This window comes from Lepisosteus platostomus, chromosome 5 (assembly GCF_059453375.1).
Source record: "Lepisosteus platostomus isolate fLepPlt1 chromosome 5, fLepPlt1.hap1, whole genome shotgun sequence".
Classification (NCBI taxonomy): Eukaryota; Metazoa; Chordata; class Actinopteri; order Semionotiformes; family Lepisosteidae; genus Lepisosteus; species Lepisosteus platostomus.
The window spans coordinates 21,760,511-21,779,646 of NC_142615.1; the positions used below are offsets into that span (position 1 = coordinate 21,760,511).

The 19,136-nt window shown below is 43.3% G+C and overlaps 2 protein-coding genes and 2 non-coding genes across 4 annotated transcripts; all 4 read right to left on the bottom strand.

The window, feature by feature from the left end:
* Positions 1 to 1,519: 1,519 nt before the first annotated feature.
* Positions 1,520 to 2,560, bottom strand: LOC148664880 (zona pellucida sperm-binding protein 3-like). The gene is made up of 5 exons (XM_088630923.1): positions 2,485 to 2,560; positions 2,233 to 2,407; positions 2,038 to 2,155; positions 1,739 to 1,839; positions 1,520 to 1,661 (listed from the first exon to the last, which is right to left on the bottom strand). The coding sequence occupies exons 2-5, from the start codon at positions 2,355 to 2,357 to the stop codon at positions 1,520 to 1,522; spliced, it is 486 nt and encodes a 161-aa protein (XP_088487049.1). The 5' UTR covers positions 2,358 to 2,407; positions 2,485 to 2,560.
* A 109-nt stretch (positions 2,561 to 2,669) lies between these two features.
* LOC148664881 (uncharacterized) lies at positions 2,670 to 3,478 on the bottom strand. The gene is made up of 2 exons (XM_088633069.1): positions 2,881 to 3,478; positions 2,670 to 2,779 (listed from the first exon to the last, which is right to left on the bottom strand). Exon 1 carries the CDS (start codon positions 3,436 to 3,438, stop codon positions 3,055 to 3,057), a length of 384 nt encoding a protein of 127 aa, XP_088489195.1. The 5' UTR covers positions 3,439 to 3,478; the 3' UTR covers positions 2,670 to 2,779; positions 2,881 to 3,054.
* A 5,311-nt stretch (positions 3,479 to 8,789) lies between these two features.
* On the bottom strand, positions 8,790 to 8,861 carry trnaw-cca (transfer RNA tryptophan (anticodon CCA)). The gene has a single exon. It is a non-coding gene; the product is annotated as a tRNA-Trp (tRNA).
* Positions 8,862 to 11,306: 2,445 nt separating this feature from the next.
* Positions 11,307 to 11,389, bottom strand: trnal-uaa (transfer RNA leucine (anticodon UAA)). The gene has a single exon. It is a non-coding gene; the product is annotated as a tRNA-Leu (tRNA).
* Positions 11,390 to 19,136: the final 7,747 nt, after the last annotated feature.

Consider the following 19,136-nt stretch of genomic DNA (forward strand, 5'->3'; position numbering starts at 1 on the left):
ACGCTCTGCCCAAGGATAGCAGAGTCACCTTCCCTAAACTCCTTCAACTTCAGACTCAACACCTTGGTCTGTAGAAGAGCCTTTACTGAACCGGTTCCATTCTTTACCCCCCTGCTTCTACTTTCCTTAGTACCACCATCCATGGTCTCCTCTGTCTATTGGAATTGTTTTATCCTGTGTATTCTTATTGTAATTAAGACAAGTGCTTTGAGAAGCCACCTTTGGAACCATTATATAAAATAGTTTATCCTAAATCCTTGAAGCTTTAATAGGTCAGTGCAGTAGGGCTAAAGATTAACTGTTAGTGGGCCAGCAGGATTTGTGCAAGTTATAGGTAGTCACAAAGGAAGACTAGGATTCACTTGTTATTCATGACTGGGACACTGAAACAGGGGAGAGGCTTTGTGTAGTAAGCATTCAGTCTCAATCTACACAGTCTGTGCTGCTGGTAGAGGTGGTTGTAAACACCCGTCTTCCTAGTCAAGTACTGGGATCTCCAGTCTCAATCCTAATACTTCCCATGACTGTCCAATACCACTACTGTGAAACCAACACCCATAAGATAAGACCTCCGAGATTCTAACTACACCATTATTCACTGATGTTTGTGCACCAGTATTGTTCCTTTGCTAAGGAAGGGAAGGCCTACTTTATACCAAGCCCCTGTTGACAATCCCTTCCTTGTGTTTCTTTTAGTCAGTTTGTGCAGCCTAGAATAGGAAACCAGATCTCACTCTTACTGGGCACTACAGTAGCAACTCACACTCCATAAGCACTACCCCTCTCGGAAACAGGAGGATTTCCAGTATATTGAACACCTCTGTCTCTCCCCAAGTAAAAAAAAAAAGTCACACTACCCTGCCCAAGGAATAGTGCGGCCATCTTCCCCAACTACAACACTTTATTACTCCAGACATTTTCAGTCCTCATTGGCAGCAATACGGGAAGCATTCTTAAAAGGGGAACCCCCACAAATACTTCCATTGATTAATGGGTCTCACTTCCCTTGAATTCCTCCACCCCATTCAAACCTATAAACCATAAAGAAACGAGGGCAGGCAGAAGGGTCTTTCACAGGTTTGAGATGTTGCCATTACAAGGCAAGTGGAGGCAGGAGAGTCACAAGGGCCAGGCTGGAGCCTTCATTCAGGCACCTGGGGAAGAAGAAGGAGAACAATCCAGCTGAACTGCAGGACACCCACCCCTACAGGAGCTCCTCCTGCCAGACCCTACCTGTCCACTGGCCAACATCTCCAAAGTCCTCTGCTCCCTCCACATCCTCACTGGTGCTCTCAGCATCCTCACTGGAGCTCTGAGGGTCTCCCTCCTCATCCTCAGTCCAGTCAGCTCCCACATCCAGAGGAGCTTCTACTGGTGCCACAGCCACCCGACTGCTGGTCACCAGGCTCCTGGTACCTGTGGACAAGCAACACCCAGGAGTGAGGGATCCGCTATACCCAGAGTCCCACAGTGATGCTACTCATCTAAACAGTCCCTTTGTCCAGCATGGGATCATTCCTCAGTTGTCCAAGCATGGTTGTCTCCTGGGCAGAGATGCATCCACAAGGGATAGAGAACCAGACCCACCTTCATTCCGACTGCCAGCACACCTGGAATCACAGCAGGCACAGACCTCATGGTCACCATACAGCTCCTCCCACCTGGAGGAAAGGTTTACAGGTGAGGCCTAAACCTGGCATGTCCCAGAGCACCCTCAGCAGGCTCCTTGCAGAAGTACCTCTTAGCCTCCCTGTTGTAGGTGCAGGACTTGGTCCCTGGTGTTGCTTTATCAGGAGCCACAGCCATGACACAGTGCATGTACAGCTCAGTCACTTCATGCTGCAAGAGGGAAGGTCACAGCATTAAGGGATCAAGGCCAATAGAGGGACAGAGAAGGACCTTCTGCCATCAGTGAAGGCAAGCTGGCAGCTCTAGGAACTACAGCTGCCACAGTCTGGTTCACATCTAGATCATGGATGGAAAAGCAGACCATGGATCAGTAGAGCAAGAAGGCTGAGCAGCCTTTGAGAGCAGTACCTTCCTGGACAGCTTCTTCTGGAAGAGGAAGGCATCAATTGTGAAGCGGAGCACATCCTTCTGCTTGGAGGGGACAAACCTGGACAGGCAGCCATCTGCCTTGCTGTCCACCATGCACCTGGGGACAAGGACAAGGATGAACCCCTGCAGGCTCTCAGGGCTCCTGCCCACCTCCCCTCCCAGAAGGGGCCGTACCCCAAGTTGTCGATCACGGGGAAACGGGGCTGGGAGTGCTGGTCTGGTTTCTCAGTTACGTAACACGAGTGGATGTACAGCCTCTGCTCCGCTGTGGCAAAGTAGGCAGTGGCCTGGAAGTACATGGGCTGACCCAGGAAGTACTCATCCTTGGGAGAGAGCCGGACCCAGTGGGCTGGAGAGAGAGGCAGCATTACACCTGCACACAGCACCCCCTGCAGGCAGGTGGAGCCACTCGCTCAAGGAGCTTACAGTTGGTGGTGAGCAGGACAAAGCTGTGCTTGTTCTTCAGGTCCTTGAAGGTCCTTCTCCAGGCCCACGTGGGGACATAGCCAACCTTGAAAGAGTAGGGGAACCTGCAGGACAGAGGGGATGAGGGGCTTCTGGACACTTTCCCAGCGGCTTCTCAGCAGCAGCAGAGCCCTGCCTACCTGTTGTAGGAGCACTTGACAGGCACAGAGAAGGGAATGAAGCGATGCACAGGTGCACTGGAGGAGGGCGGGGCATAGCGGAGAGTGTTGGAGTACACCAGGCGGCCCTGGACAACCTGCAAAGTCACAGAGGAAGGGATATTCCCAGGAAAGGCAACCCCGATACTGGCCCTACAGCTCACATCGATACACTGCCTGTAGATGAAGAGCCGCTTACCGATCGCTCGGTGCCGCACTCGTGAAGCCCGTAGATGAAGTAGAAGTAACGGCGTGTGGTTCGGCTGACGCTGCAGTTGCCCAAGGTCACCTCCGATGGCCGACAGCTGAAGCCGAACAGGAGCCGACTGACCCTCACGTACAGCCTGCTGGAGTCGCACCACACAGCCACTCCTCAGGTGCCCCCGATGGCCGGGCGAGCCGGCTGCCGCCCTCGCTGGGGAGGAAACAGGACGCTCTTGATGTAGGCGGGTAAGGGGCGGCTGCCGGCTTCGGGCTTCATCTTCTCCTTGTCGAAGTAGGGCGAGTACGCGTCTCTGGACACGGGAAGGCGGCGAAAGTCGGGAGCCAAGGACTGCGAGTCGTTCTCGCTTGCAGACAGGTCTTCGGAGGGCGCATCTGCCAGGTTCAAATCCTCCGACTGGGCTGAGTCTTCAGGAGCCGGGAGGTCGGCCTGGAGCGCTAATTCCCGAGAGTCCCAGCCAGCCGGCCCGGCGGAAATCAGTGCGGGGAGTCCGGCCCCTGCGCACAGGCACAGCACAAAGAGAAACGAGCGCATTGCCAAATTGACGTCCCGCTAAACTGCTACAGAAGTAAGACACATAAACCACCAAACTGTGTTGAAGCAAGAGAGCATAAAGTGTGAACGCGGTGACTAGGTTTTTATACTAGCAGGACTATGCTACCACACACATGGTCGCACTACCGCTCAATCAACACAATCAATTACACACAGAGACCCGAATTGTTCTCAGCGTCTAATTAGAACCTGCTTCCAGTCTGAGGCGGGTCTCCGTGAAGCCGCCTGAACACTTTCCCGTGTGTATCTGACCCCAGCGAAGGAGTTCCACGTAATTTCGACAGAATGAAATCACCCACACTTGTAAAATTTGCTCAGATTAATTTATTGTTCAATTCGTTTCTAATTCCCAAGGACAGTGTTAAACTCGCTGTCAGACAGATTACGGAACATGCGACACGTCCGTCCACACTTTCTTTTATCGAGGGGGCTGTTCTATCAACACGTAATTTTACAATAATATTTTTACTAATTTTCATGTGTAATTGCATGTCATATTAAAATGTGTAATACAAGCAGTTCTTTGCTTCCCAGTAAAGAAATACTGATCAGCTTTTGACATGTTCTGATAATAATTTGTCTGATTTCTCAGAGATTGCTTTTGCTTCGCAGCACTGAGAACCAATGGAAGCCCGTTTCCGCCAGGGAGTAAAAAAAACGCACTATGGTATCTCAGAATTGTGACTTAGAATCTCAGAATTGCGACCTAAAAACTCAGAATTTTGACTTTATATCTCACATTTGCGACTTCGAAATAGCCCATATTTCATTGTCTGTCCTTTTGTTATTGTAACGGACTCGGGTTCTAGGGCTTGTGCCCTCGCCGCTCCCACCCTACTTCGTGCCTCACTGTATTGGCTTGAATCCAGGCCTTGCTAGCTGAGCTAAAGAACATTTTAGATATAAAGTCGGAGTTCTGAGTTACCAAGTCGCAATTTTGAGTTACTTAGTCGGAATTCTGCGATACCATAGCGCGTTTTTTTAACTCCCTGGCAGAAACGGGCTTTCATACATTTCAATTAGTCTGGTCAGTGCAGGACAAGTTAATGTAGAACCATTGCTATGTCTGTCTCTTGTTTGTATATAAATGAATGTCTTTGACAACTTAATGTTAGTTTTTAATTTAGTTTTACGATGTAGGTCATGCGTTAACATATGCACGAGCATACAAAATGTCTCCCTCCTGATTCAGCTCATGCTCCATAGGAGAGAAGCGATTCCTCCTGCTTCTCGTACAACCATATCAGAACAGAAGCCCGTGTCACCCGGCTCTGATTTAAGAGCAACTCACATCTTTAGCCCCTTTTTTTATTCGTGATCATAATTTTCTAAAGTTATGATCAATATTGAACTTTTTCTAAATAAAACGACAATAATCAAACATACAAAGTATTAGGAGTTGACAGGGTGCCCCTTTGGAATAGTCGTCAGAAAATGTGAGAAAAGGAAAGTTACCTAAGCTCTCACACACAGCATTAGAGATTGGAATCTGATTGTAAAAAAAAAACTACCTGTCTCCCCTTCATTTAACGGTGCTGTTGTTTTTATTTTACATGTTGTTAGCATTTTAATGAATTGTTAAAAGATTGATACACAAATCGCTAAATAAGAAAACGTAAAAACCCAACTGTAAGCAGTTGACCATTCATATTCCTGAATTTTAAATCCCTGTGTTTATCTGTGTCCAAGTGCCTGGTGCAGCTATTTTGAAAGCAGAGTCTATGATTTATTGCGGAAGCGCATTTTTGCCACCCAGGAAAAAAATCTTAATTAATAAATACCAAATTATCTCCTAATTACGAGATAGCAACGATGTCATTTGTGTGTATGAACAACCTGTTACATTTGCAATGGCAGTACCTACAGGCTATCGAAAGGTTTGCTGGCACTGTGGGTTTAGTTTTCCTGACAACGTGCATGCTGAGAAATGCGCACGGACTGACTTTCTTCTCGCAATGAAAATGTTACCGTTTGTACCTCATGTAAACACAGTTCTAACCATTAGCACACTCATATATATCCTGAATCAAGAACGAATGTGACCTAGAATCCATTGTACCGCTTCAAACTGAAAGTCAGATATGTAGTCTCAAACTACATAACTCAGGATTTTTTTTCCCTTGATGGCAGCATTGGCTTGTGTTATTTAGATTCAACCACTGAAGAGGTTGGTTTTGTGTTTTTAGCTATTGAACATAACTGGTAAGTTTAAGTCAGTTCTTGTAACTCTTTCCGCTCGAAAGCGCTGTATTAATACCGGCGCACCTGTCTCCACAGGAAAGTTATTGCTGTTCCCAAACCAATGTACTGCAGCTTGTGGCCACGTGTTCCTGCTGTCAGCATGTGATACCATGTTCTTCCACCGCTAGAAATATTACTGCTCTAGTACAGGAGTAAAAAAGGAAACAAATGAAAACACCGTTTAGAAAAAACACACACGTCTCAGGCCTTAACCATGACAAGGATGGGATTTGAACCTAGACGAGCAGAGTACAATGGATTAGCAATCCAAAAAGTGACTCCTGTTTAATTTTCTTTTCGCTTGCTCGATTTGTAGTACGCTCCTCAATCCTTACAACCGATAAACAAAACGGCTTCATGTGCCACAGCATTCTGCTGCAGGTACGGGTTGCACCGTGTATTAGGCGAACCCGAATGGAATATTTCAAATATGTGAAGAATTTCATGAAACCTGAAAAAAGAAGATCACAGCCAATGTCAACAGTTCAGGGCCTGTAGGTAGCTTCAAAAGAACAAAACGATCTGAAGCCGCAATAATTTCAGAGTGTATTGTGACACTCTAACCATGCTGTTGCTATTACTGCTACTTCTGCTGCAGTTGCTTTAAACTCTACTCAGCGGGCAAGTAAAGTTGTACAAAAAATAGACTACTTTGAGCCGTCCAAATTCCATTATGTGAATTTAAGCTTTTTTTATTAATAACAGCATGAGTAATACAATGCATGCTCAGAAACGTTACTTATAAGCTTATGAAGCAACAGTGTTTCGACAATTTGCGGTCTTCAAAAAGTAAACGCTGAAGTTTTTATACTTCCTTGTGAGCAGATCACCTTTGATTTAGAAAAGGAAAACTTACTCCCCTGTTGCTTTCATTGCAATATCTGAATCGAGACCCAAGCGCTAAGAAAGCTGAAAAACGCAGAAGTAATAAACCCGATTTTAATTTAGATACACATTTTCTAATGCAGCCTTCATTACAAGACACTCTATTTCTCGAAAGCGTGTTATGTAAAAAAGAGGAAAACGAAAATATATGGATGACAATATTTAAAAGATGAAGATTTTACTTTTGAGAAATTGTCATTTTATGTATCTAGATGCTTTTCAACCGCTGTTTTTAGAACCTTGCTGTGCTTCCTGAATCATTTTCAGTGTTATAAACTGGGTGTGGAGATAGCGATCACTTTGTAGAGCAGTTGATAGGCTGGAGCTGTTCAGACTACTCTTGTTATTTCTCAAACGCTTCCATCATTTTTCTTTCATGCTAGGACGCGAGTGTGTACATGTGTTTGGTTTTCGTTTCACTGATTCTCATTGAAGATTTGGGAATTAACGAAGAAAGAATCAGTAACCAGGAAGGCAGAAGCTTTGGTTCTCAACGATCTTGAAGACGCCCATGTAGAGCAGCGTGTGATGGTTTGTACTACAAAAGACCAAGTGCTCAGTGACGTCTGCGTTTACCGTTGAAACTTTTCATCTCAGGTGCAAAAGCAGTTGTGTTAAACATAGCTGAGTGGTGCAGCAGAAGCGTCCTGGGTCCATAACCCAAAGATCAATGGATCAAAGCCATCCTCTGCTATATATGTTTAATGCACGACTGATAAGCACACCATCAGTTTAATGACGTGCATTGAAACTGATTTCTTCTCTCGTATGTGCAAACTTCACACTTAGGGTGCTCTTTAATCTTTACAAATATGCAGATGCCCAAATGTTTCTTTTGTTGTTCTGACATCTTTTATAGATTCCTCAAATCCTTCAAATGAACATCCATATCAGCACAGTTATGTTTATATCTTTTAAAATTAAAGTACATACAACAAAAATATCAATGTACATTTGTACTGTGCTCATTTAATAATGATTGTCGAGTTCTCCGACAACTCTGTGTTATAATTTTAAAACATTTTTGCTAAGGATACACAACGGGTGTATAAGGCATTCTAACTACAGCCAGCTGAAGATAAAATTCCACACGTGAAAATGGTTTCACGCACATTTCCTGCAAAGTTCAAGAGGGCTTTTAGCGGAGATTATGTTTACATCGAAACAATCCGAAGCGCGTCCCTGACCACCAGCCCTTTGTATAACAGCTGTACAAAGACACTCCCGTGCATAAGGAAATGTTGTGTTTAACAGAAGTGAGTTAACATGATCCGTGACCTAATTTACCAGAACAAATACTCACCCAGCAAGGTCTGCTTTACTACAAGAGAGAAGTAGAGTGAAAGACGTGATCATTTCACGCTGTTGTGGAACAAAACGCTTTTTTCTTGGAATTCTAAATCAATTAGAAATTCAGAGCGACACATAAAGGCTTTGTCTGCTTAAAAGTGATGATTTTTAAAAACTGATAAAAATGTAGAAAACACGTTTCTCACGTAGAAATTTAAGATGGGGGTGGAGTATTACTAGGAGCGGCGCTGAACTCACCATGGTGCAATTCATTTACGTGACGGGCTGGTGGTTTAATGGATAACGCGTCTGATTTCGGTTTATTAGATTGTCGATTCGACTTCTACCGGGGTTGTGTGATTTAAATCAGGCTCCTCAGAAATAGATGTCCGTTATGTAAATGAACCGCACCTGAAAGCAAACGTTGGGTCTGGGTTCCTTTCTTTCCTACATGAAATAGCAAATCGTTACAAAAAAAAAACACCAACTAATGTCCAATGGCGTTAGTCATTTAAGTAAACATGAATATACTGTAAGGTCTTGGTACATGGGAGTGGATTTCAACCACAATTAAAAAAGGGCAAATTATAATTACAGGCTTCAGACACTTTTTCAAACAAAAGAGACCAAACACTCCCTAACTTTCAGGTTTGCTTGAACCTGTAACAAAAAAGGGGTCTGAAGCTTCCATTCTCTGATGTCACTGTCTCTAAAGCCGGGCGTGATGTTTCGCGGATATGCAATGTGCCTTTTCTCTTGTCGTGTTCATGATGATTCGCTGCATAAGCTCCTGTTTGGGTGTTTTGTACTGCGCTGTTACTTCGTTCAGATTACCTATGTGGTGTACAGATAAAACCCGACTGCGTGGTGTAATTTCCGGGTTCGGCACCAGCAGCACCTGCAAACTCCTCAGCTGACCTCGACGTGATTTGAACACGCAACCTTCTGATCTGGAGTCAGACGCGCTACCATTGCGCCACGAGGTCACTCGCCACAAGTGCTTTTAATTCCCCCAAAGAGAACAATCAGCATCCCTGAAAAAGATTTTTTTTCATTCTCTCCTGTGAGGAGCGCCGCTCTTCCAACGAGAGACTCTTCTTCCCAGACCACAGAATATTCTTTCCGCCCGGCTCTCTCACAGAGAGCAGACACACCGTCTCCACTGATGTGTTTACTACATCTATAGATCTGACCCCCTACAGCCCCGATATTCCTGGACAGGATATTTACCACCAGCCTCGTGAACGTCTCATCTTGACCTCTCCCAGGAGGAGCACAATTAACACAGAATCCTCTCTCCATTTAGCAAATAACAAAAAACACTGTTTACCTGTCAAGACAGAAAACCAGGCTGCTGCAGGTGAGGCTTAAACTCACAACCTCGGCATGAGTCCACTGAATATGTCATTTTACATGGCCTGAACCAGGAAAGAGATTGGAAGTCAAGAAGTTATGTTTTTTTTTTAATACTTGCCTACTCTTTTAATTTTTCGGTCAAATATTTTATTTGGGAGTACTTTCAATTGATGTTAATCCTAGTCCCGATGCACGATTCTGGGCCATGGTGCATCTTGAATAATGTTCTTATAGGCTTCAGTTTGGAAAAGTGCGCTCTTCAGAAGCTACCGAAACCGCTAATGGTTACATAACACAATGCAAAAGGAACGTTCGGGTTTGAAAAAGAATATTACTTGCTATGAATACAAACACTGTTACAGCAGGCGTGTTAGGGCTATTTTAGCTTAGATCATCAATTCATCTTACATTTCTTCTCCATCTATATCAACAGCGTCATCGCTAGTGAGCCCTAAAGGCAGGTCCTGGCAATACAATCTTCTTTAGAAAACATTTTTAAAACTATTTCCACTACCATACATAAAGTAAAAGATTCCGATTGCACGCAACTAATAAATTATCTTTTCCAGGGGCGTTGTAGCTAGATGCAAATTACAATCGAAAATATCAGTATCAGCTTTAATATTTTCTTTTGGATCCACAGGACGATCAGCATGAGCCATCAAAGAGCCTGTAGTGGCAAGAAGTTTAAAAGCACACAAGTGATCTGTCTTTGGTCAAAGGAATTGCTGGAGCAGTAGGACACAGAGCAATATCTAGCAGCTGTAGACGATGTTCGGGGAAGAGATAATTCTGTTTTCAGCACAGGGAGTGAGAATGAGCTCAGTCCGGCTCCCAGCAGAATCCATTCTGGTTTGGTTACTATCAGACTGTGCGTCTGAGGCTCTTTAAATCGCAACGTGAAAAAAAAAGAACAAAAAACATTTGCTCACATCTTGTGATTTCCACAAGAGGAAGAGAAGATATCACTTTAAAAAAAATCAGAACTGAAGATTTGGATCCGGGACCTCATACTTGTTAAATGATTAAAATAATAATTATGAAAATATCAGGTTGTGTTTCTGCAACATATCGTGCACAGTATGCCATTTATTTCTAAAAATACAGTAGATTGTACTTAATAAAAATGTACAATTCACCGCTGGTATAAACAGATGTGTGCTGTGTTTGCCTTTGTAAGCATTTGTTTAAAAAATAAGTTCACAATACGATAAAAAACACAGAAAGCACAAACGTAATAATATAATGATACAAAATCAATACCAAATCATAAAGCCAATTAAGTACCTATCCTTTGAAAACAGTGACATTTGTATCTACTTTTGAATTACAAATCAGACAGCATAGTCCCTTAATTCACAGATAAGACATTTGCCAAAACAAGACAACCAGATGTTAGCTGAATTCGGAACAACAGCCTCTGCTTCATCGTTTATTGAGCTCTTGATCAACGTCTGAGTGAAAAAGATTCGCTATTTTAACTATTTAATTAAAGTTCACAAAAGCACCTTTCTTCGAGCTGTAGTTGAAACAGCAATTTAAGGATTCCTAACTGTTTCTAATACAGTCAGCCGTGCTACCAACTGAGCTATCGAAGGGATTTAAAGTGCTCCTCTCTGGCACATATTGCCCAATGTAGTGAAATATTCCGGGTACTTAAATTCCAGTTCGACATCAAGTTTCCAACTCGTTTCCTTGGTCTTGTTTACCTTGAATTTAAGCCACAAACCAGGATTCTACTGTATAATCTTCCGGGGATGTTACAAAATGTTTGATGGGGCATCAATCATTACAGGCGGAAATTCACTCCTTTTTTTTTCTCGACGCATCATATTAAACATTTCATTTGGATCGAGAAGAGGATCACCATGAGAGACAGAACAAACTGTTTGATTCCGTCTTTATTGGGAGCTGTATCACAGCTAATGCATGTAAAGCCTTCAGTATGCGATAGTGAGAGCTCAGTTATGCCAGGGAGTGGGAGTAAAGAGAACTGAACTGAAATTTAGTAAATTCATATTTAAATAGAGTGTAAATCATCAAAGTGTTCTGTCACTTAAAACTTATTACAACACTACCAGGAGTGGGGATTGAACCCACGTGGACATTTGTCCATTGGATCTTAAGTCCAACGCCTTAACCACTCGGCCATCCTGGTCTACAGCAATATGCTTTTCAGTTGTTTAACATTTAAATATGATTCAGTAATTAAAAAAAATTAAACCACGAAACCTCTTAGAGTTGCGAGAATACTTCCTTTGTGTATAAAATACATTGTGAATGCTTTCTCAGCCTTTACTTTTTCGTTTTTATGACATTTTTTTGACCGAGCACGAATATTCTTTGGTCCATATCTTCACAATGGAAGCACAGAACGCCGTCAAACCAAATGCATTTTAAAGACCAAGACTTGTGGATATTTCCACAGCCTCTACATCAAACTATCAGTGGGCTAATTATCTTTTTTTAAACCTCCGGTTTTTCATCGATGCGTAATTACGCACTTACTGGAACCCGGAGGACCACTGTGTACAGACGTTCACAACGTGAGAAATACTGTTCAATACAGCTTTGTGCGAATAACCCGTATATGACCATAGGAAGCAGAACAGCGCAGTCTCCAATTACCCAGACTGTAAGCACAGGAATAAAGCTTTGTTTGATTTCTGAAACCCTTCCTTTACGCCCTGTTTTCATTCAGGTAAGGGTCAACTATATTGACAATACTACTGACAGCAGGAAGATTAAAATATTCTTTACTCAGCAGCTCATTAAAAACAGCTCCCATGATGTTCAAACCGATTTTTTACACAGAACACTGACACAGCTTTGCGTTCTGAATCTCTTTTTCTCATGCTTTTATTTAATATGGCACAATGCACTGGGATAGGGGTATTCTGTTCACAAACCAATAGCATTTAAATCACAGCACCCAGAATGCTGCAAGTAAGTGTTTTGCACACTAAGCAGGTCTTCTGACTTTTCCCAGCTTTGTTTTGGGTTGTGGAACCTTTATATTTTATGAATTTCTGAAGATAACACTACAAGTAATACACTGGAACAGGTGGGTCTTCTTCATGGCTCAATAGTGTAGTGGTTTGATGGGTTTACTTAGACAATTATTAATTGTAACAGTAATCACGAGGTTGTTCGTTGTAGCTTTTAGAAAATCAATCGTCAGAACAACTAACAACGCACACACACGGGTTCAATACACGAGATACATGTATTAATATAAATTGTGCACCAAAGATATACTAGTCTGCCTGGATACGAGCAGCAGACCTTACTGTGAGGGTTATCAATATACAAGGTACTTAATCTCGAAGAGATGCAAACACAAAGAGATACACAACAGAGAATATATTTCAATATATATCGTTCGGTTACCAAATCGCTAACCAGTGTTATTACCCACTGTTACTCTAAACTCGGAAGTAAATACATTACTCATGAATTAAATTGATAACAACTTGTGTTGAGGTACAATTGAATTCTCGAGAAGCAATGTAGAACATGGGGTTTACTTTTCCACTGTGTATGGATTTGGAATCTCCCGGCACGAACACCAAACCAACCAGTCAAGGTGCAGCTCGGAGTAGGACGGGCGGAGAAATCTGACTGCGGCGCGCAGGGCAGTCGTTGCTCCGAGGGGATCTACCAGCAGTCCGGCTGGCTAGTAGAAAGTCTCTATGCACAGAGTATGACCGCGAGTCCTCACAAGTCACTCTTTTGCCTGGGAAGAAACTGGTTAGTTCCCGGTCCAGCGCTGCTTCTGAATAAGCTATTCAGGTTGTCGACGAGGGTCCAACTGTAGGCTGCCGTTGATCAAGCGGAGCATTCACGTTGGTAGAATTCTGAGTACGTACGGGATCCTCGGCCTTGCGCTTAGAACAAAGTCCAAGTCCTTTTGCAGACAACAGCAGTTGTCACGTGATTGTCTCTGAGGATGCACGAAAATGGCCAAGGAGAGCCCCGATCTGAGCTTGCGCACCCTTTTTGACCAAGACCCAGGTGTGTGCTGATTGGTTGAGAGTTCGGTGGGCATTGGAGACCCACATGGTATTACCACGCCCTGCCAGTCCCTGATTGGTTGGTCAAGATGAGATATAAGTCACTTACTCTTGATACTTAGGAATGCAGTCCAGATGTCCATTCGGCACTCTCTAGACTGATAGGCGCCAATGGATGACCATTGATCATGATAGCCAGGCTTAGCTAAGTGCATCCCCGTCTGGGAGCTTGTTCCTTATCAAAAGAAAACATCTTAAATCAGCCTGCATGAATACTTTCTCTGTGGCTGCACCACAGAGATGGAGGGTGAGATGGGGCCTCCTTTAGGACAGCATACCAACGCTTAATTCTGTCTTATTAACAAGCATTGCCCCTGCAATAGAAATTCAAATACAACAGCCACACTGCTTAAACCATATGTTTTACACACCAGACAGGCCCCCTAACCTCATACAACCTTGCTGTGGCTGTGACCCCTTTCTTTATTTTTTTATGATTTTCTGAAGGTAACACTTCAGGTAATACATTGGGATAGGTGGGTCTTCTTCATGGCTCAATAGCAATTCAAATACAACAGCCACACTGCTGAAACCATATGTTTTACACACCAGACAGGCCCCCTAACCTTATACAACCTTGCTGTGGCTGTGGCCCCTTTATTTATTTTGTAATGATTTTTTCAATATGGCACCATTAGACAGCCGGTACATGGGAATAGGGGGGTGGTATTCACGAGTCAATAGCTCTTCAAGCACAACAGCCACAGTGCTGCAACCAGGTGTTTTACACACCAGACAGGCCCCCTAACCTTATACAATCTTGCTGTGGCTGTGTCCCTTTTCTTTATTTTTTATGATGTTTTCAATATGGCACCATTAGACAGGCGGTACATGGTGATAGGAGGGTGCTATTCACGAGTCAATAGCTCTTCAAGCACAACAACCACAGTGCAGCAACCAGGTGTTTTACATCAGACATTCCACCTAACCTTATACAACCTCGCTTTGAGTTGTGGAACATTTCTTTATTTTTTAATGATTTTTTTACTGTAATCAAGTGTTGTGCTCATTAATAATAATAATAATAATAATAATTGCTTACACTTATATAGTGCTTTTCTGGACACTCCACTCAAAGCGCTTTACAGGTAATGGGGACTCCCCTCCACCACCACCAATGTGCAGCATCCACCTGGATGATGCGACGGCAGCCATAGTGCACCAGAACACTCACCACTATCAGTGAGGAGGAGAGAAGAGAAATGTAGCCAATTCAAAGAGGGGGATTATTAGGAGGCCATGATTGGTAAGGGCCAATGGGGAAATTTGGCCAGGACGCCGGGGTTACACCCCTACTCTTTTCAAGAAACGTAATGGGATTTGTAATGACCACAGAGAGTCAGGACCTCAGTTTTACATCTCATTCGAAGGAAGGCGCCTGTTTACAGTATAGTGTCCCCGTCACTATACTGGGGCATTAGGACCCACATGGACCGCAGGGTGAGCGCCCCCTGCTGGCCCCACTAGCACCTCTTCCCTCAGGAACCTTAGTTTTTCCCAGGAGGTCTACCATCCAGGTACTGACCAGGCTCACACCTGCTTAGCTTCAGTGGGTTGCCAGTTGTGAGTTGCAGGGTGATATGGCTGCTGGCCATAATCAGCAGCCTTCAGTACTGAAGCAGGTGTGAGCCTGGTCAGTACCTGGATGGGAGACCTCCTGGGAAAAACTAAGGTTGCTGCTGGAAGAGGTGCTAGTGGGGCCAGCACCACCATTAGGCAGGCCTCCTGACCTTTCAAAGTCATGCTTTGTTGTGTGAAACTTTAATTTTTTGAACATGGCAACTTCCACCGAGATGGGTGGGGGGTGTCGGGGTGCTCTTCAATAGCTTTTTCATCTATACACACAAACGGATGTAACCAAGACACTCAGAACCTGTCACGCAGGGGCTGACTGCTGAGGATAGGGATCCAATGCGGTGCCCTTGGTAGGGTTGGCACGAGACGCAGGCGTAGTCGGAGTAAACAGGCAGGGGTCCGAGTCCGGGAAGGCGTATGTCGAAAAAAACTCAGTCTTCACTCAGGTTGGGAGATTGTCAACAGAGAACTTTAATACAATCAGCTGAAGGGGAGCATATCACAGAGAAAGGGTTTCCCCTAGCACTCAAGACATGCTCACTGGACTGAAGTTATACTTTCCTTTTTTATACATTAAAAGTAGGCAATACTTTAACATATCAAAGGAACATACAGGGAAAGGGGCAGTGTCAGAAGTCAAACAAACAGGACAGGGGGGTGCCATTTGGCATCCTACAATCTGTTTCAATTTTCTCTGGTTGAATGGGTGTGAGGAATCACAGGCTTTAGTTTGCACCTAAGACAGTGGTCTTAGGTGCGAACAGAAAACCTTTCCCATGCATAGTCACTGTCCTGACCTTTTGACTCGGTCTTCCACATGTAGCACAGGCGTAGGCACAGAATCGACAGGCGAAAGTGTAGTCGAGGGACTGGCAGGGGTCGGAGTCTGGGAAGGCGTAGAAGTTGCGTCGGTGTGGATTCAGAAGGCAGAGGCGTAAACGAAGAGACAGGCTGGGGTCAGGATCCGATAAAGCGTAAAACAGGCGAAGGTACAAAATCGAGTGGCTAAAGCGGTAGTCGGAAAAGCGGGGTCGAGGTCCAGGGGAGAAGTCGTAGTAAGGCAAAGGTGTAGTTAGTACGTAAGCTCCGGGAGAGAATCTCAATCGTGAGCAATGACCGGGGGCAGATGAGGGTTTAAGCAGAGGACTGATTGACACGTGCACGTTTGGTACGGGGAGAGCTCGTAGGAATGCGGGAGCGCTTGCCTGCGTGAGGGAGATTCGTGGCAAAACCAACAGAATCAACCTGAACTCACAGAAAAACAAGAATGCCCCCGAGACACCTGCACCCCCCCCCCCCGGACCACTCTGGTATCAACACCCCCAAACCCATCCATACCAGCTAACAAGACTCAGAATCGGTGCAACCCTCCAACCTGGACCAAGAGCAGGATGGGACAAGAACCTGCACCACACTACGTACACAGGTTTGTATTTTTGGCTGAAGATGAAAATGTCTAACATAGATTGTTTTGGTTCTAGCAAACAATAAAAATAGTTGTTAAAATCCAAACACACATAATGAGATCACTCTCTGTCAGTATGTGTAACATTCTGGGTCTGGGCTCCTCTGTATTTGGGCTAAAGAGAGTTCAACAACATTTATTAAATGCACTGACATCATAATCTGACAAGATCCATTGTTTAGGGGAGACTTGACCACCCACTGTCCCCCTGGTATCGTGAAGCTCATTGTCCTTTAGCTTTCCAAACCAGAATCACTTGGGACTCCGGGGGGATCGGTGTATGCAAAATATGAATTCCTTATGCAAGAAATTGTATATGGTCAATATAGCGATCATAACTTATCAGCAGATGGTAATCTCCAAGGAACAAGTATTAGGTTTATTCCACGCTGAAAGATTATCAAATGATTGATGAACCCAAGTGATTTGAAAGAAATGTTAAACAACTCAAAGCGAGGTTGTATAAGGTTAGGGGAGCTGTCTGGTGTGTAAAACACCTGGTTGCAGCACTGTGGCTGTTGTGCTTGAAGAGGTATTGACTCGTGAAGAGCACGATGTACTATCCCCATGTACCGCCTGTCTAATGGTGCCATATTGAAAAACTCATAAAAAAATAAAGAAAGGGGCCACAACCACAGTAAGGTTGTATGAGGTTTGGGGGCCTGTCTGGTGTGTAAAACACTTGGTTTCAGCAGAGTGGGTGCTGTATTTGAAATGCTATTGAGCCATGAAGACGACCCACCCGTCCCAGTGTATTACCTGTAGTGTTATCTTCAGAAACTCATTACAAAATAAAGAAAGGGGCCACAGCCACATTAAGGTTGTATGAGGTTTGGGGGCCTGTCTGGTGTGTAAAACACTTGGTTTCAGCAGAGTGGGTGCTGTATTTGAAATGCTATTGAGCCATGAAGACGACCCACCCGTCCCAGTGTATTACCTGTAGTGTTATCTTCAGAAACTCATTACAAAATAAAGAAAGGGGCCACAGCCACATTAAGGTTGTATGAGGTTCGGGGGCCTGTCTGGTGTGTAAAACACTTGGTTTCAGCAGTGTGGGTGCTGTATTTGCAATGCTATTGAGCCATGAAGACAACCCACCCATCCCACCTGTAGTGTTATCTTCAGAAAATCATAAAAAAATAAAGGTTCCATAACCCAAAACAAAGCTGGGAATAGTCAGATGACCTGCTTAGTGTGCAAAACACTTACCTGCAGCATTGTGGGTGCTGTGGTTTAAATGCTATTGGTTTGTGAACCAGTGCATTGTGCCACATTAAATAAAAGCAAGAGAAAAAGAGATTCAGAACACAAAGCTGTGTCAGTGTTCTGTGTAAAAAATCGGTTTGAACATCATGGGAGCTGTTTTTAATAAGCTGCTGAGTAAAGAATATTTTAATCTTCCTGCTGTCAGTAGTATTTTCAATATAGTTGACCCTTACCTGAATGAAAACAGGACGTAAAGGAAGGGTTTCAGAAATCAAACAAAGCTTTATTCCCGTGCTTACAGTCTGGGTAATTGGAGACCGCGCTGTTCTGCTTCCTATGGTCATAGGCGGGTTTTTCGCATGAAGCCGTATTGAACAGTATTTCTCGCTTTGTGAACGTGTGCACACAGCGGTCCCCCGGGTTCCAGTTCGTGCGTAATTACGCATCGATGAAAAACCGGAGGTTTAAAAAAAGATAATCAGCTCACCAATAGATTGATGTAAAGGCTGTGGAAATATCCACAAGTCGTGGTCTTTAAAATGCTTTTGGTTTGAAGGCGTTCTGTGCTTCCATTGCGGAGATATGGACAAAAGCATATTCGTGCTTGGTCAAAAAAATGTCATAAAAACGAAAAAGTAAAGGCTGAGAAAGCATCCACAATGTATTTTATACACAAAGCACGTGTTTTTGTAACTCTAAGAGATTTCGTGAAAGCGCTACAGGCGTGCCAAAATCGTTTTCGAACTTCAAGCTAACTTTACCCCGGTCGTCCTAACCTGAAAGAAAAATCTACACCCACTTTATAATACTGAAAATGATTCAGGAAGTACAGCAAAGTTCTAAAACCAGCGAATACATCACATAAAATGTCAATTTTTCAAAAGTAAAATCTTCAGCTTTGAAAGATTACCATCCATATATTTTCGTTTTTCTCTTATTTTACATAACACGCTTTCGAGAAACAAACTGTCTTTTAATTAAGGCTTCATTAGAAAACGTGTATCTTGGTTTGCCAAGTTAAAATCGGCACATCCCAGTGGGTAAAAGATGTAGAATATACGACTATTAAACGCATACCAGACGTGTAAATGTGCTCTGTAACTGGTCTAGAATGAAATTCTAATATAAGTATATCGTTATACGTCAATTAGACATCTATGATTATATGTTTATTATACATAAATGGTTGGAGTTCTATTATACAGATAAATTTAGAAGACTATTATACATATATAGTTAAAGGTCTATTATACATCAAAGAAAGATTTTTATAGGTGTAGGAACTAGTAAATAAAGCCAATGATTTATTTTAGAAATTTATTCTTAAAATATACAATTATTTACACCTGAAAAATATGTATTTCGAATTATACATTATATACAATATTGTAATCAACAAATGTCTAACCATCATAAAAAAACACAACTAGTAAACTTCAGTTACAAATTCTAGTAACATGGCACTATATATAGTAATGACAAACACAAACTAATTACATGAACACGCTAATATTTAACTCAAAACCACATTTCGATTCAAATATAAATTTTAAAATTTACAACTTCTTTATTTTCACGAAAATATT